Source organism: Diadema antillarum, unplaced genomic scaffold (genome assembly GCF_040938485.1).
Source record: "Diadema antillarum isolate AM-2024a unplaced genomic scaffold, OU_Dant_1.0 scf00000123, whole genome shotgun sequence".
Lineage (NCBI taxonomy): Eukaryota > Metazoa > Echinodermata > Echinoidea > Diadematoida > Diadematidae > Diadema > Diadema antillarum.
This window is the reverse complement of record NW_027271012.1, coordinates 1,114,413-1,137,730: the sequence shown is the minus strand read 5'-3', so window position 1 is coordinate 1,137,730 and position 23,318 is coordinate 1,114,413. Positions and strand designations below refer to the sequence as shown.

Below are 23,318 nucleotides of genomic sequence, written 5' to 3'. Positions count from 1 at the left end.
TGTTAAATTCTGCTCCGTATACGACAGAGCTGCCAACCTTTCGAAGCACAAATTAGTACTCAGCAGCTCCAAAATTCGTATTTTCCACCAGAATTCGTATTTTTTTCAATCTCCCTCTTTTTGCTATGAGGCCTACAGGCTCTAAACATAACGTTATGACACATGCCGAAGCATCCAGCTGGTCACCAGCACCATAAAGATTCTAAACTACGCAATGTTCAGCGTTGATTGATTGCTTTCTCGTGTACAAGTGCAAGTTTGTACCTCCAAAATCTTTCTGGGCTGATTATGGAAGCTTCCATTTTCTAGCAGGGGACGGGGAATGCTTGATCTTCTCAAGAGAGCTTCTGTGTGATCGGATGCAAAACTCTGTTCTGTGTTTCCAATTATGTACTATCAAAACATAATCATGCGTTGTTTTCAGGCTTTTTTCATTTTATTGGATTTTAAACATCAGTATTTTTCGAAGTATTCCAATTCCTTTTCCCCTGACTGGAATCGGAAAGTCTGCTATAACGATGATCGCAAAATGCCGCGCTGTGTGTGGAAGCGCCGATGTGGTGCAAACACGTGGCTTCATTTTCAAGTTTAAATGAATGCGCCATGTGCTCCTGCCTATAAGAGGTTACTGCAAGTTCGATGGATCGAATGCGCCATAGCTGAGCTGAGCTGAATGGCTTGTTTACGGTAAACATGCAATTTACGTTCGATATGAAGAAATCATTACGTCTTTCACGAGGGAAAAACACACAAAACAAACAAACAAACAAACAAAATACACCCACGAACGAATGTTGATAGCCAAAACTTTGAAAAGTAATAAGCACTTTTGATGCGCGTGAACTGAAATTAATTGTCATTACACGTTGTATTTTGCTGTCTAACCAGGTGATGACTGCATCTCATTGGACCTTCTCGTAGTGAATTTGTCTGGGCATACGAGACCTTTCATGTATTTCTGTGATTGCATTTTTAATTGACTAAATAATCAATCCTTTTGTTATTGTTCAGGGAACATTAGATATTCGATCAAGTACACTATAATCGACTCTTCGATGTTCCCTACTATGCGCCAAAAGAAAGGCTATAGACATAGAACCATGATATCTTTGGAATTTTTCCTTTAATTCAACTAATGAGCTGGTTCTTCGATCGATATTTCCAGGATACTTACACGCTGTTTATTCCAATGCGCGCATTCTTTCGTCTGGCACGCACCTGGGTGTGGCACCTGCTTTTGTGGAAATTTCCACAAGGGAGAGGGGTGGGGTGTCAAGTTTCTTCGAGCCGAAGAGACTGCATACACAATCTCTTCGCTTTTATTTATTGTCATTCGTGTTTTCGCCTTATTCTTTGCTGATATTGAACATTTAGATTTAACTTTACGAAAGTTGCTATAGCACATGGTTCGTTTTGTTGTGAGGTGTACGTAATTTCTTTTTTTTTAATCATTCTTGAGAGGGGAAAGAAGAGTAAGGGGGAAAGAAGACTAAGAGGGAAAGGGAAATAAAACAAACGTCACGTACGCTGAGCATTCACAGGAAGCCGTCTTTTTACACCAGTCACCAGCATAGTTATCATCACTGTCAGACATCACTCAAGATCATTTTAGCCTTTTCCTATGATCAACATTAAGAAACACGCATAATCCCTCGAGATAAATACCTAGGAAACTCAATAATAAATACAAAGTATCAACACCTCCCAACAACACGAACATTTAGAAAAGACAGCAAATAGCACATCGAAGCGACTGGGATCAAACTCCGTCGCTTCGATTGCAGCGAAGCGGAGAAATCGCCGTTACGAAAATAACAGTGCGAGACACTAAGAGAATTACGTTTAAATACTTCAAAGTATAAAGGGAACAGATAAAGTGATATAAAATGTAAGAAATCGTACTAAACGAGGTGTGAGAAACGACGGAAATAAAACGAAGTTTAGTAGTAAGCTTAGGCCCTAGCAAAAGTTTTGCAGCACCGAAAGCTACGCGAAAATAAACACACATATAAAACTCGGTATTGCGACGAGATCCTATGGGATCAAGTCAATAAACGATACAAAACAAAGGAAATTGATTCATTTTGACGGGAAAATAGTTTGTTATAAGTATTCTGTTATATGAGATCTCCTTTAATAGGCCTAGAAATAATCGAGTTTCCACGATACTCTGGAAAGAAAGTTCGAACGCTTTTCACCTGCACATATACTGCAGAGGGCAGTGCACATCAGTCATCAATACACGAACAGAAACTCACCTCTACAACTTCCTCGCAGAAAATGATGCAATAGCGTTATAAAAAAAAACAGACAACACTCTAAAAATCATTTCGTACTTGGGAGGCAAGGGACAAGAGGATGAAAAGAAGAGAAAAAGAAGCAGACATTGCACAACGGGACGCTTTCACCCCGCCTCATACGGTACTGTAGTGGCAGCTGGCTAATTGGGATACCACGGCGATCCATGTAAACATCCAGGGTCCGTAGGCGACAGGGATTCACGCGCGCGAAGTTCTGTTCGTTGTACACAGTACGCAAGCAGCGATATGCGTGTGCGCACATTTTTCTATTCAGCGCTTTCCACATACGGTGCGTACGCGTTGCATCGATATCCCAGCTGAATACAGATAACATGGCACATGCGACGTGCGTTTGCTATAATTTTACCCATTATTTTGCCCCACTGTGAATTCGTACTTTCTAAGGACGTTTTCATATTGTCGTATTCCCTTCGATTTTTCGTATACGAATTTTTCGGAACGGTTGGCAGCTCTGGTACAATGCTAACATAAATAACAGATTATTGCTTTCACATTTGAAAATGATTAATGGTATACATAGGCTCAGTATGATGCTTAAATAAATAGAGGATGTTTGCTTCACATTCGGAAATCAATAAGGGTAACATTCAGCTCCATAAGATGCTAAAATGAATGTCGGTTGTTTGCTTTTATACAGTGTATTTGAAAATGATTAACGGTAATATTCGGCTCCGTAAGGTTCTAACATACTATAGTAAATGTTGGATGATTGCTTTTACAATCAGAAATGAATAGCGGTAACTTTCGGCTCTTTACAATGCTAAAACAAACAATCTGGAAATGCTCCCACTTTCTCATCCCAAAAGTAAGCTATGACCACCTAATAGCATAGGCATCAACTTTTATAATTATCTATAAGCCTATTTGCTAAATCTTAGAATTCAGAATAATGGTGATTGAGATGATCTACTTTTGTATTCATTTATTTTAGACATGGGTACCTGTCACGTCAGTAATGCTTAATAATTGTTTTTAGTAGGACCGATTTAGTTTTTCCTATGTTTTTCTTGATTTTTTTGGCCACCAAAAAAAAAAAATAGAAATCAATGATTTTGGTGGTCAAAAATAAAAATTAGTTTGGAGCCCTGCGATATCATTGGGCTCATCATTACTTAATCTTTCCCATGATACGCTAATATTTATATCATCAATCTGCCGACGTCATCCGACAATTCATGATTCAAACCTTTTTTTTTTCATCGTCCGTAACCCAACTTTGAACACAGACAGGGTATTCTTTCTCATTCTAGAGTAATGAAGGAGCGCACTTTCGGCTGTGATCTAAGTCCTATTATCATCATGAGTTCATGTCGCCGTTTAGTGATCTAAACTTCAGCTTTGCTGAACTGTTCAATGTCTTGAGCAGGAAGCGAAAACAATGGCTGGACTAAGGAACCTTCGTTTTTAAAAGGGGGAAATAAACAACACTGAAACCGAACAAGCCGGCCGAGCATTGTTTAGGTTAACCACGCGTGGTGATAATCGCGCCCATTGATCGCTCTGTCCAGCTGGCTTAACCCTATTCTAACTGGGAGGAGTTTTTACTGGGGGTGACCCCCCCCCCCCCCCCCCCCTTCAGATCTCGGCCACCGATCGCGCGATCGCTGCGAAATTTTTCCTGAAGATAGAGCTGGATGTCAACTACAAGATTACATGGTCATACAATAGAAAAATATTGCCTTTCTATTTTTAATAAATTGATTATGCAAAGTTGTGCATGAAATCATATTTTCACCTATAACTCCATAAAAAAGACTGAAGTATTGCTAAATTTTTGTGTCAAAATTCCTCAAGACATATAAACCAATTTTCATTTAAAAGTAAAGCACAGTCAAAACTAATTTCTTTTGTTTTTTATTGTTTTGTTAATTTTTTATGTATTTTATTGATTGTTCGACCTTGTGTTTTCTGTTGTTTTTCAAAATTTGTTGCAGGCACTTTTTCAGGCTTATCTACACTATATAGAATTGATTAATTTCAATGGTTCAAAGATGAAATACTATAATTTATATCAATTTAACCCCAAAAACACAATTTACATTCAATTTGCACACGATATCATGAATTTGAGCTGTTTTCCGGTTGACATGCATTTGCATAACATTACGTAACTTCAGAACGGTGTACTCAGACGTCGCAAATTTGGTCTCAAAATATGCGGAAGACTTCAATGAAAAAAGTTGTGAAACGACGCGGCAAAATCTTTGCGCGTTGCAGAATCGTGACGCGAAACGTGGGGGGGGGGGGTCAATTTGACTCATTTGACCCCCGCCCCCCCACCCAGTTAGAATAGGGTTAAGAGTATGCATATTGACCAAAAATAGTCAGAGGGATGCTAATTTACTCTTACAAGCTATCGCTACTATTTAAGTTGAAAACTGGAACTTTCTGAAAGGTTAAAGATGATCGTAAAATCAGTTCTGGCTACAGGATTTTATAATAATTATAATAGCATACAATATGTACCAAGTTTTCATCGTTTACCTGTCTTATCACTCCAAAGCAGTTCAGCTTAACTGTTGGCTTATAGAAGTGATCATCAATTGGTAAGGATTAGTCAGATGAATTCATGAATTCACTTTATGCATCACGGCTAATCGAACTATTCAACATCGTTGAAGTAACCATACTTTTTTATTTTCATAGTTCAAACTATTTCTTAACATTTATATGCAAAACGAAAGTACTCTACACGTTTTTCGAAATGCTCAGATGTAATGAGTCAATTCCACAAAGATTGCATTACAGCAACCTTTACTGACCTAAACAAGTTTTCTATAGAGCTATCAGTTCTATTATAATGGCATTCTGATAACTTCGACTGCGTTTTGAACTCGTACCGAGCGCAGCATTCAAAACAACGGGTTCCTCAGGTCCTCTTTAGGTACTGGTATACTTGCTAAAAGCATTCTCTTTAGCATCCATTGACAACAACATGCCATGGGAGGAGAATGGAAGCGATCAACTTTCTCGGTAAATGAGGCTTTTCGTATATAGCACACATTGCGTGCCTCTTTCTTTTTTTCTGTTTCTGTTGTTTCAAACTACACTGCAGCCGACACACAACACAAACACACCAAAGTTTACATTCAGGCAACCGTATTTTGGTATTGGTTAGAATCGAATTATATCTGTCTTGTGATTGGCTAATTATCTGTAGCAAAAACAAAACAAAACAAAACAAAACAAAAACAAACAAACAAACACAAAAATGCTGAAAACTGCTTATCGAATATCAGTGGCGTGCCAAAGGAGTAAAATGGAGTCTATACTCTAAAGGGGCCTGAGCTTTTGATTCCAGAAGAATCTTCGTCAGAGGCAAAATGATAATCAGGCAGGGAAAGCAATCACATTATAAAGAAGTTCACACAACACGAACAGTCAGGGACAGGCTAGGGACACGGAACAAAGAAAACAAAAGGAGAGGATGGGAGGTCATGGGCAAGGAGGCCAACAGGTGAAGGGAGGGGGATTAAAGCAGGAGGGTGGATAGACAAAAGGCATGGGAGGGTCAGTGATAATCCTGAGTGCCATGGGGGTGCATCCATTTAAGAATGAATTTTCTCACACACCCAAGCTGTCGCCATTTATGTGTGTGCGATGAAGCGTTAACGCCGTCGCTAAGCAGGACTGTTGCATCATGGGGGGGGGGGGGGGGGACGGGTTGTGAGCTTGAACATAACCTGAACTTTAAGGGCGATTTTCTTTTTTTTTTTCTTTTATGACTTCTAGGGATGCGGAAAGGGGTTGTTTTATATATTATTGTAAAGATAAAACTATACAATGTATGTAGAATTCAAGTATTTATATATACATGTGTAGACATGCCTAAAATTTCGTTTACTGCGACATACGCATTTCGACCGAGCGCATCACGACCTGTATGGACTACGCACATGTATTCTTTTATCTTGCGCTCTGCTTTTGTGGGAATTTCTTCAAGCATAGGTGTCAGGTTTTCCTACGTTACGTCTGCGGTCATTAATTCCATATTTGTTAGTTTGTCTGCTTTCTTATTCTGTGTTTTATGCATTTTACTTGAACTTAAAGGTCTAGACATTTCGTTTGCTAAATGCACGCGAGTCACGTTGCATTGTATGATGTATTTTGTTTCGTTGACCATTCATGAGAAGCGTTTCTTTGAGCAAACTCTCTTTTCACACCAAAATCACTTATAGAAGGTAGTCATCCACATTGGTTATCAAAATAATAATTCCGTCATTTTCCTTTCGTTCAGAAACAGGAATCAGAATTCTCAACACGTCATCCACATTGGTTATCAAAACAATTCCGTCATTTTCCTTTCGTTCAGAAACAAAAATCTGTTATTCTCAACACGTTATTACAAAAATTACATCTCACAGCGATAATAGGGCCTACTAGAACCAACTCATCGCAGCAAAATGACACATTACGGTTACGAGGACATACACAATGCTTGAACAAATTACTTTGCTTCAAAATGTAGAAACAGATCGAGTGACATAACAAGAGAAAGGGCGCACCGAAAGAGGTACACTGTATCAAGATCAACTAAGATAAACTCTAACAAAAAAGAAGAAGAAGGAGGAAACTATTCCCCCCCCCCCCCACACACACGCACACACACATACACACAAACGAGTAGATACACAAAGGTCATATGTTTACCTTTGGGAGCAGTGATTTAAAAGATGTTTTAGATATCACATGTGATGCATAATAGGTCCGTTGTGCAAAGCATCCTACATAATTTTTTGTAATAAAGCCTAGAATATAAGGAGATATCAGTATTTCTCTTATAGATTGTAAAGAACCTTCGGAATTAGGACCTTTGTTTCATTTTCGGATTAACGAACCTTCGGCATAACGAACCTTATTTCATTTTTTGATAAATGAACCTTTGGAATAACAAGTTACAAACCTCATATTTTCGGATTAACGAACCTTCGGAATAAAAAACTGTAACCGTTCACATAGTGTACTGTATTTTCGATCATACGGATTCAATTTTTTTTTTTCCAGCAGTTGTTTCTATCCCTATAACTCACATTTCAGAACTATGGGGGTTTTGTTTCATGTACGTGGTGAATTAATACGCCTTTAACGCAAGAGCAAAAACATGGGAAAGTTTGAATGCTTTTCACGTGCACATCGTCACATAAAGAGAATCAGGTGCTGACGGACCATAGAAGTGTCTCAAAATCAATACTGCCATGCAGCTTGCACCAAAATCACAATTCTGATAGGTATTATCCCGTAACAGGGGCGGATCCAGGAATTCCGTGAAGTGGGGGCGCGTTTACAAAATTAAAGGGGGGCGTACGCACCCCTCCCCCATTCTTTTTTTTTTTTTACATTTCTTTTGTTTCAACAACAACAACAAAAAAATAAAGGGGGGGCGGGCGCCGGTTGCGGTCCTCCCTGGATCCGCCCCTGCGTAACCAAGTAAGTTTGAGAGAGAAAAGTTTGAGCCAAAAACACAGCGTTGACAAGTACTACCACAAATTGCATTTTAAATATGGTATATAGTACACAGTACGAGAAAGTATACAGCACGAGATCTCTAGTTTGATTTTCATTTCGCTTCGAATAGTAGACGAGCAGTGACAATCCGTCAAAGTGCAAACTACAGCTAGGGCCTAGCGGCACAGTTTACAGGTCTACCTTCTGTTCACTGCATGGTACACATAAACAAGAACAAAAGCGTTTTCTTCTTTTGCATGTTAGCATGGGGACGATAGTGAATTAAGTTCACCAAGATTCAATGTTTGTAAACAAGAAAGCAGCGCGTAGCAAAGACCTCAGATCGTTGTTATAGCACACGTGCATCTATTGTGGTAACATTTTAATCAACGCACTAACACCATCTGAACATACTGAACGATCATGCCACACAATCACTGTGAAGGGGAAATGTTCAGCAACAACAAGAGCACGAGTACCGGTATGTAGCCTACCATATACTGTACGCGCATTCATTCCGTGAGTGCCAAATACAAGCTAGAAACACACGCAATAAAGAAACATTGCAAGGTCATGACCTGAGGGACCTTTTTTTTTTGTCTTATATCTTAACAAGATAAAGACGTTGTGATTTCGGGTGCTGTTCGTTATTCCGAAGGTTCGTTATTCCGAAGGTTCGTTTATCCGAAACACATAAATTCCCTAAACCATAGAGGTTCGTTAATCCGAAAACGAAAAAAGGTTCGTTAATTCGAACATTTGCGGCGTTATTTCGAAGGTTCGTTAATCCAAAAATGACATAGGGTTCGTCATTCCGAAGGTTCGTTAATCCGAAAATGAAATAGGGTTCGCAGAGACTCCAACCCAAAGTACCTTCTGATCTGGAGATTCTCCCGCCTGAAACCCCTAGCAAACGGGAGACTCCAACTTGATGTGTGCAAAGCGCGAAATTCCCAGGGTTTTAGATGTTCTCTGGTGCTATCTGAAAGGCTTATTTTTTCAACATACGATAGAAATATGTAAGAAATCCTTTCCAACGGGAGACAAAGAGCCAGGGCGGGAGAAATTAAATCTCAAACGGGAGAACGGGAGATTTTGCAAAAGTGGGTTTTCGGCGGGAGATCTCCCGTCGAAAACGGGAGAGTTGGAGTCTCTGGGTTCGTTATCTCGAAGGTTCGTTGATCCGAAAGGATATAGGATCCGAAATGATATAGGGTCCGTAACGAACCTTCGAAGTAAGTCGAGCTTTGTTTCATTTTCGGATTAACGAACCTTCGGAATAACGAACCTTATTTCATTTTCGGATTAACAAACCTTCGGACTAAAGAACCTTACTAACGAACCTTCGGAATAACGAGCTGTAACCGTGATTTCATATCCAATTTGTTTAATTGGACCTTTTAAAAGCTATGATTGTATCGAATCATTGAAATGAAATTTAACGGCCTTCTGTCCGCCGTATCAAAAGTGTGATGATAAAGGGGATGTGCGCATTGTCATTCGAAATACATGTAACTACATGTAACTCTACATTTAAGTAATTAGTCTGATTATTATATAGCAACTGATTTTGGGATTGATAGTCACTACTGACAGTTGTTATTCTCGTAAACGGCACCTGTCAATCTCACAGGCGTCAAGTCGAAGCACTCACACGTCATGAATTGACCATAACGTAAAAACGACAGAACTCTACACACAAGAGTTCTGTGATAAAAACACGCTGGGCACACAAGATGAGTATGTTGGAACCACATGGCGCACTCACTGCTGGCAGGGCAAGCACGTGCTTTGCTCATCGAACTGATCGTTTTTATAGCGATCATAATATCGCTGCACAGCAGAGATTCGTATTCCAATGCACAGTAGGCCTACTCTCTCTCTCTCTCTCTTTCTCTCTAAAAAAAAATGAAAACATTCACACTTGAAGGGGTGGATACATTTAAAACGGAGTCAATTTAGAGTGAAATTGGAGTGAATTTTGAGTGAAATGTTCATTTTCACTCGGAGTGACCTCCGGGATCACTCGAAGATTTTGGAGTGCTATTGATGTAGCGCGATTCCGCTGCTTAAATGCATTCAGTTTTGCTCATAATCATTAATTTCATCCTTCTTTTTTTTTCTTGGAAAGCAAGCACTCCTTAAAGAGGGAAAACCCCGATTGGACAAATTGCGACGTAAACATGCATTGACATAGTTATGTGATACGTATAAACAATTTATCATGAAAGGAGAGAAGGGTACCTACAGTACATGTATCCAAGATAAACATTATGCATGCACGTGTAGTACCACTTCTCGGGGACTCGAGTGAAGTTAAACGCAGCTTTGTTGATTACATAATGCCACTCTGGTGGTTTCGCCATACCCTTCTCTCTCTCCTACGTTTTCTTTGTTTTCTCCCTCTCTTTGTCTTTTTTTTCCCCTACAAATCGTGTACTTTAAGAATAGACAGACGGTGTTAAACTTCAACTCAAGTGGCTTCTTAAGATCTGCGCCTCTTTCATCCATCTTAGGGACCGTGACACTATTGTGAATGACACAATTAAAAGCATCACACAAGGACTTTCACGCCTCGTTAGACCTTTAAGACTCAGATCTTTTTCTTTCTTTTTATGTGTGTGTGTGTAGACGTGGACGCCATTGGGAAATATCAAGCTCGAGACAATAAGTGGCCACTTACAATATAATGACCGACCGATGTTGAAGGTAGATTAAATCAGTAACTAAGTCAGAAATTGGGGAACCAGTAATTAAATAGGCAGCGATCGACACTTCGACGGTTTGCCAATCTAATGTGCAGCGATCGACGTCGAAAGTGTCAATCAAATACGTTATTTACGGTCGACGTCGAAGGTTGATAAAATCAGTAAGCAGCGATCGATGTCGAAGGTTGATAATCGGATGGGTGCTGTTCGTAATATTCCGAAGGTTCGTAATTCCGAAGGGTCGTTAAATTCGAAACACACAAATTCCCTAAACCTACAGGTTCGTTAATTCGAACGTTTGTGGCGTTATTCCGAAGGTTCGTTATTCTGAAGATTCATGAATCCGAAAATGAAATTAACGGAACAATATACCTTCTGAATAACGAATCTTCGGACTAGAGAGCCTTCGGAATAACGAACATCGGAATAATAGCTACCGATGTGTAAGGTTGATGAAATTATTAAATAGCGACCAATGTCCAAAGTTGATTAGGTCATACCGTCCGACGTTAGTGATCGAGAAAACTATAAAGTAGCGGCTGATGTCGAAAGTTGATAAAATAAGGACAATTAAATCAAATAGGTATAGCGTCCATAATGTCGAGATCAAATAAAATTGAGCAGCAACGAAGTGTCGAAGGTTTATGCAATCAACTTGGTATCGCACGACGTCGAATGTTAAGCAAAATTATCTGATTTATCCGACATTTGTTTTAGCATTGTAAAGAGGCTAAAGTTACCGTTATTCATTTCTGATCGCAAAAGCAATCATCCAACATTTACTAGTATTTTGACACCTTACGGAGCCGAATGTTACCGTTAATCATTTTCAAATGTTAAAGCAAACAACCGACATTCATTTTAGCATCTTACGGAGCTGAATGTTATCCTTTTTCATTTCCAAACGTGAAAGCAAACATCCGCTATTTATTTTAGCATCTAACTGAGCCGATTGATACCGTTAATCAGTTCCAAATGTAAAAGCAACAATCTGTTATTTATTTTAGCATCGTTCGGAGCAGAACATTACCGTTATTCATTTCCAAATTTAAAAGCAAACATCCGACAATCATTTTAGCATCGTACGGAGCCGAACGTTACTGTTTTTTCATTTTGAACGTCAAGGCAGACATCAGACATTTACTTTACCATCAAACGCAGCTGAATGTTACTGTTCTTCATTTCGAAATGTAATAGCAAATATCCGACATTTATTTTATTATATGGAGCAGACTGTTACTGCTATTCACCTCCAAACGTAAAAAGCAATCATCTGCCATTTTCTGGGCATCTTCCGGAGCCAAATGTTATTGCTATTTACTTTCGAAAGTAAAAGCAAACACCCGACATCTGTTTAATCATCATACGGAGTTGAATATTAGTGTTATTAATTTCCGAACATCAAAGGGATCATTCGACATTTATTTTAGCATCTTCCGGAGCTGAATGTTATTGTTATTTACTTTTGAACGTAAAAGCAAACATCCGGCATTTATTTTTATCATCGTACAGAGTTGAATATTATTGTTATTCATTTCCGAACGTCAAAGCAAAGATCCGACATTTATTTTAGCATCTTCCGGAGCTGAATGTTATTGTTATTTACTTTTGAACGTAAAAGCAAACATCCGGCATTTATTTTTATCATCGTACAGAGTTGAATATTATTGTTATTCATTTCCGAACGTCAAAGCAAAGATCCGACATTTATTTTAGCATCTTCCGGAGCTGAATGTTATTGTTATTTACTTTTGAACGTAAAAGCAAACATCCGGCATTTATTTTTATCATCGTACAGAGTTGAATATTATTGTTATTCATTTCCGAACGTCAAAGCAAAGATCCGACATTTATTTTAGCATCTTCCGGAGCTGAATGTTATTGTTATTTACTTTTGAACGTAAAAGCAAACATCCGGCATTTATTTTTATCATCGTACAGAGTTGAATATTATTGTTATTCATTTCCGAACGTCAAAGCAAAGATCCGACGTTTATTTTAGCATCTTCCGGAGATGAATGCTATTGCTATTTACTTCCGAAAGTAAAAGCAAACATCCGACATTTATTTAATCATCGTACGGAGTATTATTGTTATTCATTTCCAAACGTCAAAGGGATCATTCGACATTTGCTTTAGCATATTCGGGAGCTGAATGTTATGGTTATTATTTTACTTTCGAACGTAAAAGCAAACATCCGGCAAATTACTGATACTTTTCAAAAGATTTTCGCGGATCGATTTCAGCTAATTTCCTTCATGTAGCCGATGGTTGACGGGAGAGTTTGATTTTCATATCATTAATTCCGCGCTGGAGCGCTCGGGCAAATGCGGGTGTTTAGACGAGCATGAAAGTGCGGGCGACTTCCCTCGTCTGTACGCGTCCAAACGCCCGCGTATTACCTAGTACGCCCGGACGAAAGGGCTTCCCGCATTTGCCCTAGGGGTTTTCGTGACGTTTCCCGCGGTCGGCACTGTATCTGCCCTGCAGACCCCGTGTCTTCGTCAATATGTGACGTCGGGTCCAGATGTATTGTAGCCATGTCAGTTTTGACGAGGCGGCGCGGCCTGAACCTGCCACGATGTTGATTTGGATTCTCCAGGAACATGGGAAGGCAAATGTTTCCCCGCTCACTTTCTTCACCTCCTCTGAGAGCCTTTTGTTTTGTTTTTTTGTGCTGATGAGGGCAGATCAGCTTTGGGCTTGACAAGCAGAAAGAATTGGCAGTCGTCCATTCTTAAAATTGAATGCACTCCATCACTCTTTCGTCAAATTATGGGTTCTACTTTTTTTTCTCTCTCTCTCTCGCTCGCTCTCTCTCTTTCCTCTCTTATCCCACTAGAGACCGATACATTTCCCTCGGCTTCAAGAATTTGATAGGAATATCATGTTTCTGATTAATCTTCTCTTCTTACTCTCCATTCGAGCATGAGTACAATGTAGCTTGTGTGTGTATGCCTATATACTGGTATACAGTGAAAGATAAAAAAATTCAATTTTCCCAGACCGTCTCGTAATTAGTTAAGTTACATTGTAAGTCACCGCATCCTGAAGTTTGATATTTTTTCTGAATATTGAATTTCTTTTTTTTTTCTAGGCAGTATTCCTGTCTCTCTCTTTCTCTCCCTCTGTCTCTCTCTCTGTCTCTCCCCCATTCAACTGCATTTGTCCTTCACAGGTGTGCTGGTATCAATCCAGTTGTTTTTATAGATACACATACATCTAATCAGTACTAGTAGTGGTATTATCTGTGTCATTGATATTGTTCTCAGTTTTATTTTTTTTTTCATGCATCATATTACTGTCACCATTATCATTATTACTCATACAGTATTTGTATTGCATTATCTGTTACTGAGACCATTCAATTTGAATCTATTTGCATGCCTGAGTATTCTGTTCCAGATAAAAGGCATGCTGATTCTGCCTTTCACACATACATTGTATTTCATTGTAATTAAAAACATCATGATTTCTTTGTAACGCCAGGACATGGACATGCAAAAGGCCAGCCGGCAGCCGTGGATTGTGCCAAACCAAGTGTGCAATATACTGAATATACTGCCCCCTTGCCTCTGTATATGTCACATATCCCTCAATGATTTCCCCCCTCAATTAACTCCTTCAGTCCCGTCTATGATATGTATAATGTATGATGTGAATAGCATGTTAAGATGTTGGTCCTGTGAGACTTAACAGCAATATCTGTCCTCCTCTGTTCTTCCCTCCCCACCCCTCCACCACCCCACCCCCACTCCACCCCCACCTCACCTTTGTGCATACAGGTGTAAGAAAAACGGAGTACGGTGACGTCAGTCAGCGCAAGAAGCTACGAGATCGGCTAAACTGCCATAGCTTCGAGTGGTACCTAGACAATATCTATCCCGAGTCGCAGTTTAGACTAGACTTTAAGGCTATAGGAGAGGTGAGTACCAGTGTCTGGCCACGGAGGGCAGCAGACACGTTCACTTTTATTTTCTCTCATGTTCTCACATCACACATTCCAAACTGACATTGTATGAACAGCTAGGTGTTATATGACTTTCTAGTGTTTGTTTGAGTATTTAGGGGGAAAAAATGGAGGTCCAATAAACTTGATCTTTATGTCAAGCCCACAATTTTCTCTCCACGATATTTTAAATCTTGACTTGCTGCATTGTTAACACTGCTCACCCATGGTATGGTTCCTCAGCAATTAAAAAAAAAAAAGAGAGAGAGAGAAAAAAAAAGCACAAATAACTCCCAGCAACTTGCTCCCCCTCCCCCTTCTTAACTCAGTGACATGACATTTGCTCCTGCGACAATTGCTGCAGTCTTATTTTTTCCAAGGACTTTTAGGGTTATAGTTGTGAAAGGGTTGTACATTCTATGTGAGGATTAGGATTAGGGTTTGCATAGGGTTGTTTGGGGGTAGAATTTATGTTTGGCCTAGCATGAAAAAAAAAAAAAATCATGGGAAAAAAATGTCATAGAACCCATGCTGTACCAGATATAGAAAATCCCCCCATAATACGTTGTACATGTATGTACAGGACCTGGCCAAGTTCATGTACACAAGGGTTTAAGAAGAAAACGTGAACAGAATGATATAATTGAGGCACGTTCAGAACAAGCGGAATTGTACTTTGTGTATTAAAACCCTTGTACACACATTTTCCAGAATTCTGTTTGTTTGTAGTATCAGGAGCGTCTATTATTTGTCACAATATTTCCGAGAGGGATTGGCCATTATAGAAAGACAAAACTTCATTTCCATGTTAAGCTTGACTTGCCTCGCATTCCCGAGTATTTGTGGTTATTTTTCTGTGTATCATAACAAGTGTTTCCTGTGCTAAAACATCATACCTCCAGCCTTCATATTATTTGTATGTCCTTACTTCCTTAGCATTCCATATCCTCTTTACTTCTGTTTTCATTCACAACCATGTTCTTCTTCTTGATATTCTTGTTCTTCTTCCTTGTTTTCTTTGATTCCCTGCTGTTTCATCCCGAGCTCCTTCTTTCCTTGTGCTACGAGTCCCCTTGTCCGTGATTATTTTCTTTAGACAGCACTTTGGCACAATACTATATCGTTTGTTGAGACGGTATTTATTTTTCCTGTGTCACACAAATATTCATTTCCATGATCAAAACGATTAGACCCTTTTATGTGCTTTGATTTTTTTTTCACACACTGCATAAAAACATAAGTAATTCTGTTGCATTGGTATTATGACACTTATGGTTGAGATTCATGCTGATTTTTTTTTTTTTAAACACAGATCAATTATATTCAGATTCTATCTACAAGGTATTTTTATATGCACTATGTGGGATGTAGGCATAACAAACCACTATTTCAGACTATACTCGAGACATTTGATGGGATTTCCAAGTCGACTATTGATGTTAGAAGTGACCTTCTTTCTAGTCACTTAATTACAAATTCTCCGGAAATCAGTTGCTTTGAGGAATATTTACAGAAGACGTTCATTCAAACACTGACACAGGCTTAGTGTTGCACTTACACCTGCTACACATTGCTGCATCTTGTTCTCCTGGTCACCTGATGTTTTGTTGGTGTCTTGTCACATGATCTACTCATCAACTCTCCAATTACAAAATAGGCTGTAGGCAATCAGTCATGGAGAATTCATTAAAAACATTCTCCATTACCAGGACCAGCCTATCGATATTAGCATCAACCTCTCCCGCCCTAGACCGCTACTCCTTCTGCGCCCCATTCCCTGCTCAACCTCCCCCACCCACTCAAAAAAATACACACACGCATACACACATACAGAAAGTGTACGGAAAGAAAATCTGTACAATTATAAATTGGGCAAATTGGCAACACCTTTATCTCTGCTATAGGAGGTGTACCCTTTCACTGCTTGCTAAGGGGAGGCCAGTTATAGAGTTACAGTGCTGTTGTGCTGAGCAGCTCATGGCAAATTCAACAGTCATTTTAATGGTCACATTTCAATTGTGGGTTAGCTGCCCTGAATTTATATATTCCCCCACCCCACTTTTTGTTCTTTTATGTGCAGGAGAAAACACTTGATCTACAATAGGAATTGTTTTCACCTCTCATCATGATATACAAAGGCATGATGAGTCTATATATTTTCCTCTTATATCTTAATTTTGATTTGACTGTTATACTATTGTAAATGCCATTTTGTTTTCTTCAAGACATGACAGAAAAATGTTCCTTGTGTCATGCAGTGTGCAAGCTCGTCTAGAATGTTAATGAAGAATATTGATTGAAATAAGCAGGATATTAGGACAAGACCAGCCTTGGCTATTGCTGTCATGAATCATGGGGAAAAAGAAAGACCTTAAGTAAAATAAATAAAAGAAATGAAGGTATTAACAAAATCAAAGCAACCTTCTTTTAATGGATTATCAAACAAGCACTAATGTGTAAGGAAAACATGGTCCAATTTCATCATGTCTCCATTTCTTTTTTCCCCCCTCCTAATGCCATCTCATAACCCCGTCTTCAGATCCGCAACGTAGAGTCGCACAAGTGCCTTGACAACATGGGGAGGAAGGAGAATGAGAAGGTGGGAATCTTCTCCTGCCACGGACAGGGAGGAAACCAGGTAAGGACCGCATCCTTTCCCCGCATCCTTTCAATCTCTGATCTCTTCCAGGAGGAGGAGGAGGATCAACTGATACACAGAGTCACCAAGTCACCTTGAATCTAACATACTGTAAAAGTATACATTTTTCGTGGTGTTACAATTTTCATGCATTTCATGCAACCAGAAATTAGCGCAAAAATAAAAGCACAGGAATATTTTTACTTACTATATGTTCCAGCAAGTTCACATCTTGATTCCGCAGAATTAAAAACATGTGAAACTAATCTCACGTGGCCGAGCGCAAAATTACTCGCACAAAAAATACCCACTTTTACAGTATTCTCCCAGAAAAATGAAATTTCTCATCATGTCCCGGCAAAAGAATACCGTAATTTTCACCATATTAACTGCAGGGTTTCCTCAAAGAAAAGAGACTGCAGAATCTGGGTGTGGCCTATATGTGAAGATAGTGAAAGTCAGAAGATTCAAATTTCTGTGAATCACCCAATAAACTTTACACACGTATACATGCATGGGACTACACTCCTTGAGAGTGGAAAAAGAAACACTGTAAGGATGAATAGCGATGCAAGGAGACACTATTTCATGTCAACACTCAGAAGGGGAAATAATTTTGTAGACTTTTAACCACATTTCTCTTGAACACAAGATAAGTTACAATTGTGTATAAACATAACTTTGAAAGCGTGATGCACTTCATGACTGTAAAGGCATCAATTCTTTCTGCTTGCACTATTTGTTGTTGTTGCTGCAGGTGCTGCTGCTGCTGCTGCTGCTGTTGCTGTTGTCATTGCTGTTGCTGCTGTTACTGCTGTTGCTGTTGTTCTCGTTGTTGCTGCTGCTGTTGGTTGCTGCTGCTGCTGCTGTTGTTGATGTTGCTGCTGCTGCTGTTGTTGCTGTTGTTGTTGTTGCTGCTGCTGCTGCTGCTGTTGCTGTTGTTGTTGTTGTTGCTGCTGCTGCTACTGTTGTTGTTGTTGTTGTTGTTGTTAAATTGGGTGCTGAAGTCTAGTGGGTTCTATGGTACACAAGCCTCCCTGATATAGGTTTTACTTTGGCCCGTTGAGTTGGAAACGATAGACAAATATCTTCCAGATTGCTCTTTGGAATATCCTTGATTTTGATTTGAGAAAGTTGGTAGCCAGAGGACAAACAAACACACACAAACAGACAGACACACACACACACACACACACAAAACCTTATTAGGAGAATACTTTACCACCAAACTTTGTTTTTGTGTTTGTTTGTTTGTTTGTTTGTTTGTTTGTGAGTAGCAGTCCTGAACAAGACAACCACAAATCATTCTACCTTTGAAATAGATAAGAGGCAAAACAGTTCTGTACAAAGACAGAGTCAGAACATGCTTACATTATCTTGATGGGGCACTTAATTCTAGTTCAAACAATCAACTTTACATAACAAGATGGTGAGTGCAGTTTATTGTCTATTCACACTACCATAGTGTTCATGTCGTACTGTTAGTCATGAGATTTTTGGCAAAATATTTTTGTATAATTATATATGTATATGTGTTCCTGTATGTACATGTATACATAAGATATATAGACACTGTGTTAAGTACGGTAGCTATAGTTTGAAGTGAACCTTTTTGCCAGGTTTTGAAATGAGGCAAAACGATCATTTTTTGTTGTTGTTGAAAAGGAGTGCTGAATTATTTTGGTTTACCATACTTTGCATGGTGTGTGCATTTCAGCTGGAATCAAACTCCTTGGGATGCTACCCCACTAGCTTTGTGTATTCCAGTCTGTCACAATGTCTGTATCATATGTTGTTCTCTGTCTATTACAGTCCATTGGACAAGCTCGCTTCACTAACACTGCGGTAATGAGTGTTTTAGAGTGTCGGGGACGCAAGCATGAATTTTACAGAGCATGGAAAATGCATGTTGGCATGGTAGCGGCGTAGCTTGAATGAAAATTCGGAGAGGTGTCTCTCACTGAACTCAAACTGAGCACATCTTAAAGTTTGGAGAGCAGGATATGAGAAACGAGAGAATGCTGATACATGTTTGAAGTAGACAAATGAGAGAATGCTGATACGTGTTTGAAGTAGACAAATGAGAGAATGCTGATATGTGTTTGAAGTAGATTACTACCACAGTGATAATGAAGTCAATCTTGCAATATTGGCCCAAACTCATGCAATATTCCCTGACACAGAGATATTCTTATTTGATTACTTCAGTATGTATGTTGATGATGTTGCCTTGTTTACATTATGTGATTGTTTAATATGAAAGTATGAAAACCTAAATTTCATGCCTTTCCTATTTCATGTGAGATTTCATTGGAACTTCTCCTCTCTGTATTTATTTTCTGCTCTATTCATGAACGTTGAACGTGAAGTAGCATTTCGTTGTATGAGAAGTTTGCAAAAAGTGTTGTCATTTGTAGGGATACATGCATGGGAAAGTGCATGGAAAATGACATGCATTTTCAGTGATCCGATTCATGGGTTGCGTTCACACTGGGATAAACAGCATTCTGTGATGTAGAATTACTGTGGAGCATCTGTGCTCTCGTATGGATGATGCCGACCTCCTTCGGTTGCTAAACATGCGATTGTGCTGAATGTCAAAGGGCGCCATCTTATGGCAAATATATTACAGGTTGCTGAATGAGATTCCTCATGCTAATGTGCTTATGCATATACATCTGATTATAATTACTGTCTCATTAAAATCGCAAGCAAAACACACACAAAAAAGCAATTAAAAAAAAAAATCAAAGGATTGTGAGCTGTTAGAGTTCTCATTCTCTTTTCCAAAATTTTTCCATATTTTGTCTCTTTTTCTTTTTCTTTTTTTTTTTGTATTTGCTATGTCTTTGCTTTATTCAGAGAAAACTTTGAATTACATTTTTTGTTTTCATTTCTACTCAAATGCCCTACTGAAACAGCAAAATCAGAATGCATTCAATTTGAATCTCCCTTCATATTTTTTTTCTCTTTTATGAGACAGCAAAGAATCTCATTTTCCTAGGCTTACCATTGTATCATTGCTGAGGTGTAGTGATGCCTGAAATATGCGAGAATAGACCCACGTGTTCAATGGGGAAAAAACAACAACAAGAAAATAAAGGGTTTTTTTCCTCTGTTTCTGTGATATTTGCATGTTTTACTTCTGTCCGTTTCTTCAGGATCTGCTCCTTGTTCACCTGGTTTCCCTTCTATTTTTCTTAAATCTTTTTGTACTTATTTAACCTGTTTTTCCCCTATTCTACTTCGTTTTGTCTTTCCCTCCTTCATTGTGCCTGATATTACATGAACTGATCGTGATGTCTAGCAGCCACTGGTGTAAAAGGTCTTCATTTAATTAATTTGCATGGCATGACATTTTGCAAGGAGGCTATTCTATTTCCTTCTTGTGGCCAGCCGCCCATGACGGTCATCCAAAATAGCTCAAACTTGACTTGATGACTGTATGAATAATATGACACTACATGGCTAGTAAATGCTATATTATTAAAGGAGATATGAGGCCTAAAGGAGACATGAGGCCTAAAGGAGACAAAGTTGTGTCTCCTTAATGTTTCCAACAATATTCTATCCCATTCAATCTATGCTTTACTGCTGACAATGCTCAATACACATTTTCCATACAATGCTCCCTTATTATAGCTGAATTCAGCGTTTTATATATATATGATATATATTTCTGTATCTCCATCTCATCATCTTGCAGATATTCGCCATAACCAAGCAGAATGAGATTAAACACGATGATCTTTGCCTGGATGCCTCGGCGAACTCACATTACAAGGATGTGACGATGATCAAGTGCCACGGCAAACACGGCAACCAGGAGTGGATTTACAAGGAAGAGGTGAGACAGGATGAGCTGATGATCGACCTATGGTGGTTCTCCTGAGATTTTACACAATTCCCACAGTATGAGTGCACCACACAAAGATGGGAACACACACCGTTTTCTGGGCACTGCCGTAAAATTTAAAGTTATTGGGTTTTTTAATCTCAATGCCTCTGCTCATTAGGTCACTGAGGGCATCATTTTGCATTCCTAAACCGCGTAGTGCGTCACAAGATGCCTTGTGTATATTGTAAATATCACATTTTGTGGCATTCCGTGTACAGTAACTATGTACCAAATACCCCATTTAAACACAAAGTTGGGCTCAGCAGTACTCCTGATAAGAAGCACTTTCACGAATGCCTCTTTAAGTTTGTTCATACAGAGCGTCGCCACTCGTCGAGACCACACACAAATTGGTTGAGAGAGAGACATTTGCCTTTAACACAGTAAAAACCCTGTTTAAAATCAACCTGAGCTTTTCTCAGGTAAAAAGTTTTATGCAACAGGCCGCAGAAGTGCTACTGAACCTAGTCTCAACAGGGGGAATAATGTTAGAGTGCTTCAAAGCCTCTTTGTCTGTTCAAACAGAGATTCTAGCACTTCTAATGCTGTGTGTATAAATGGGATAAAAGACTGTGTGTCTTCCTATTTGTATGGAAAAAAAATGCAGAAATTTTGTCAAATCAAAATCAAATCAAATCTTTCTGTGATTGCTGATGTCATGGTAACCTCGATGTCAAACATGGTTCTTTCTCTTCTCCTTCTCGCTCACTCAGACCAAGACCTTCGTCCACAGCCCCAGTGGCTACTGCTTAGAGAAGGCCAACCCAGGAAAGGACGTCCCCACGCTGGGCAAGTGCAATGGGTCGGCAGGGCAACAGTGGGAACTGCTGGACATCTCCATGACCGCCGGCGGCCGGTAGCAGCCACGCCTTCCGGGGACGCGTCGAATTCTCCGAACACTCTTCAGTGTCGTTGAAACACATGTGCCAAGTATGTGGCGTGGCATGCTACAGGTTGCAGCTAGTGAGCGGGAGTCCTTCGACAATAAGATGCACGTCTCACCTGATGTTTTAAGGGGGATACAAAAGCTGGATAGTCATTTGGAATCATCAATGAATCAGAGGGAGGGAGCATGTGAAGCTAAGATGTAGGGCTGTGAAATGTAAGAAACGACGGTGACAGCGAAAATGAATGTCTGATTTTGTTTCATGTCCCACAAACTGCTGACACTTGACATGACAAATTCAACACAAGTAGAGAAAAGACTGATGGATGCCTGATATAGCTAAATACAGATCTTACATGGCTTAAAACGTTTAAATACACATTAGAGAATTGTTCTCAAAAGAACAGGTATAACAAGATGTGAAGGAGTCCTTCCTCCAGAAGATCGCTCAACTGGGTTCATTTTATGTCAGATAAGAAAGATCTAGAATTGTTCGTCTTTGCTAATTATCAGAGGAGGGGGGATAGCAAAGGGATAGTATTGGATGTAACTGCTCAGGTATAGGTGCATTCAAACCTGTCTATAGCAGCCACCCAAGGGAGACGAAAAAAAGTGGCCATTATAGACGAGGCCTTTAACATGGCTTTTCTCTCGGGGTAATTGCTTTTAGTGACCAGATGCGGCAGGTGGCCACTCTAGACAGGTGGCCTCTAAGGCAGGTTTGACTGTAGTTGCAGATGTTGCCAAGGATTAGTCCATAAGCTCAACTCATTAAAAAAAAAGGAAACACACACACATACAAAAGAAGCAGCACTTTGTGACTTGTAGGAGTATCGTGCTAGTGACTCAAGCCTCATAGTGTGGATACAAATGTGATGAGATGACATGGAGAAGAGGTAAAGGTAGAAGGCATCACGTTACCATGGAAACGTCGTACTGGAAGATGGAGAAAGGTGAACTTTCAGGAGCTCTTAACAGCATCTCGGTAATAGTTAATCCTCGGGGGATGATTGTCGTCCTTTTTTTCTGTACTCCTTGCACATTTTCGTCTGTTTGTGTCCAGAATGAATGAGTCCTGCCTCGACCAGAGATTTGAGGGGTAATAATAATGATCCCTCAGAGTTGATGATGTAACATTATGTGTAGATGAATGTTGAATGCTTTACTGAGAGCAGCAGTGAGTGTGTGTGAGATTTTTTGATGATGATAACTTACTGAGATACCAGTCTCACTATGCAGCAGTTCTAACTTTGTTTTACCGTGAATCATCTTGAGTCATTGTCTTACAATACTAGCCGAGGGTCTTGTGTATTTAATAGGTATCGCGCGATGCCCCTCGGTTCTCGATCCAAAGTCGAGTGTTTGATGACGCCTGTGCCGTATGATGTACAGTGTATGTTCAACCTTGTCCATTCCATGGGGTTTTTCTTGGCAGTCGCCAACCGTTGAAGCCACCCATCAACACGTTTTTC

At 39.5% G+C, this 23,318-nt stretch overlaps 1 protein-coding gene across 1 annotated transcript in view; it reads left to right on the top strand.

Annotated features, from left to right (window-relative positions):
- LOC139720223 (polypeptide N-acetylgalactosaminyltransferase 13-like) overlaps positions 1-22,136 on the top strand; it is a 127,631-nt gene extending 105,495 nt beyond the window's left edge. The window contains exons 8-11 of the mRNA XM_071631589.1: positions 14,261-14,400; positions 16,964-17,062; positions 20,769-20,909; positions 21,674-22,136. Coding sequence (XP_071487690.1) covers positions 14,261-14,400; positions 16,964-17,062; positions 20,769-20,909; positions 21,674-21,820 — 527 coding nt within the window. The 3' untranslated portion in view covers positions 21,821-22,136. The remainder of the gene's footprint in view (positions 1-14,260; positions 14,401-16,963; positions 17,063-20,768; positions 20,910-21,673) is intronic.
- The last annotated feature ends 1,182 nt before the right edge of the window (positions 22,137-23,318 follow it).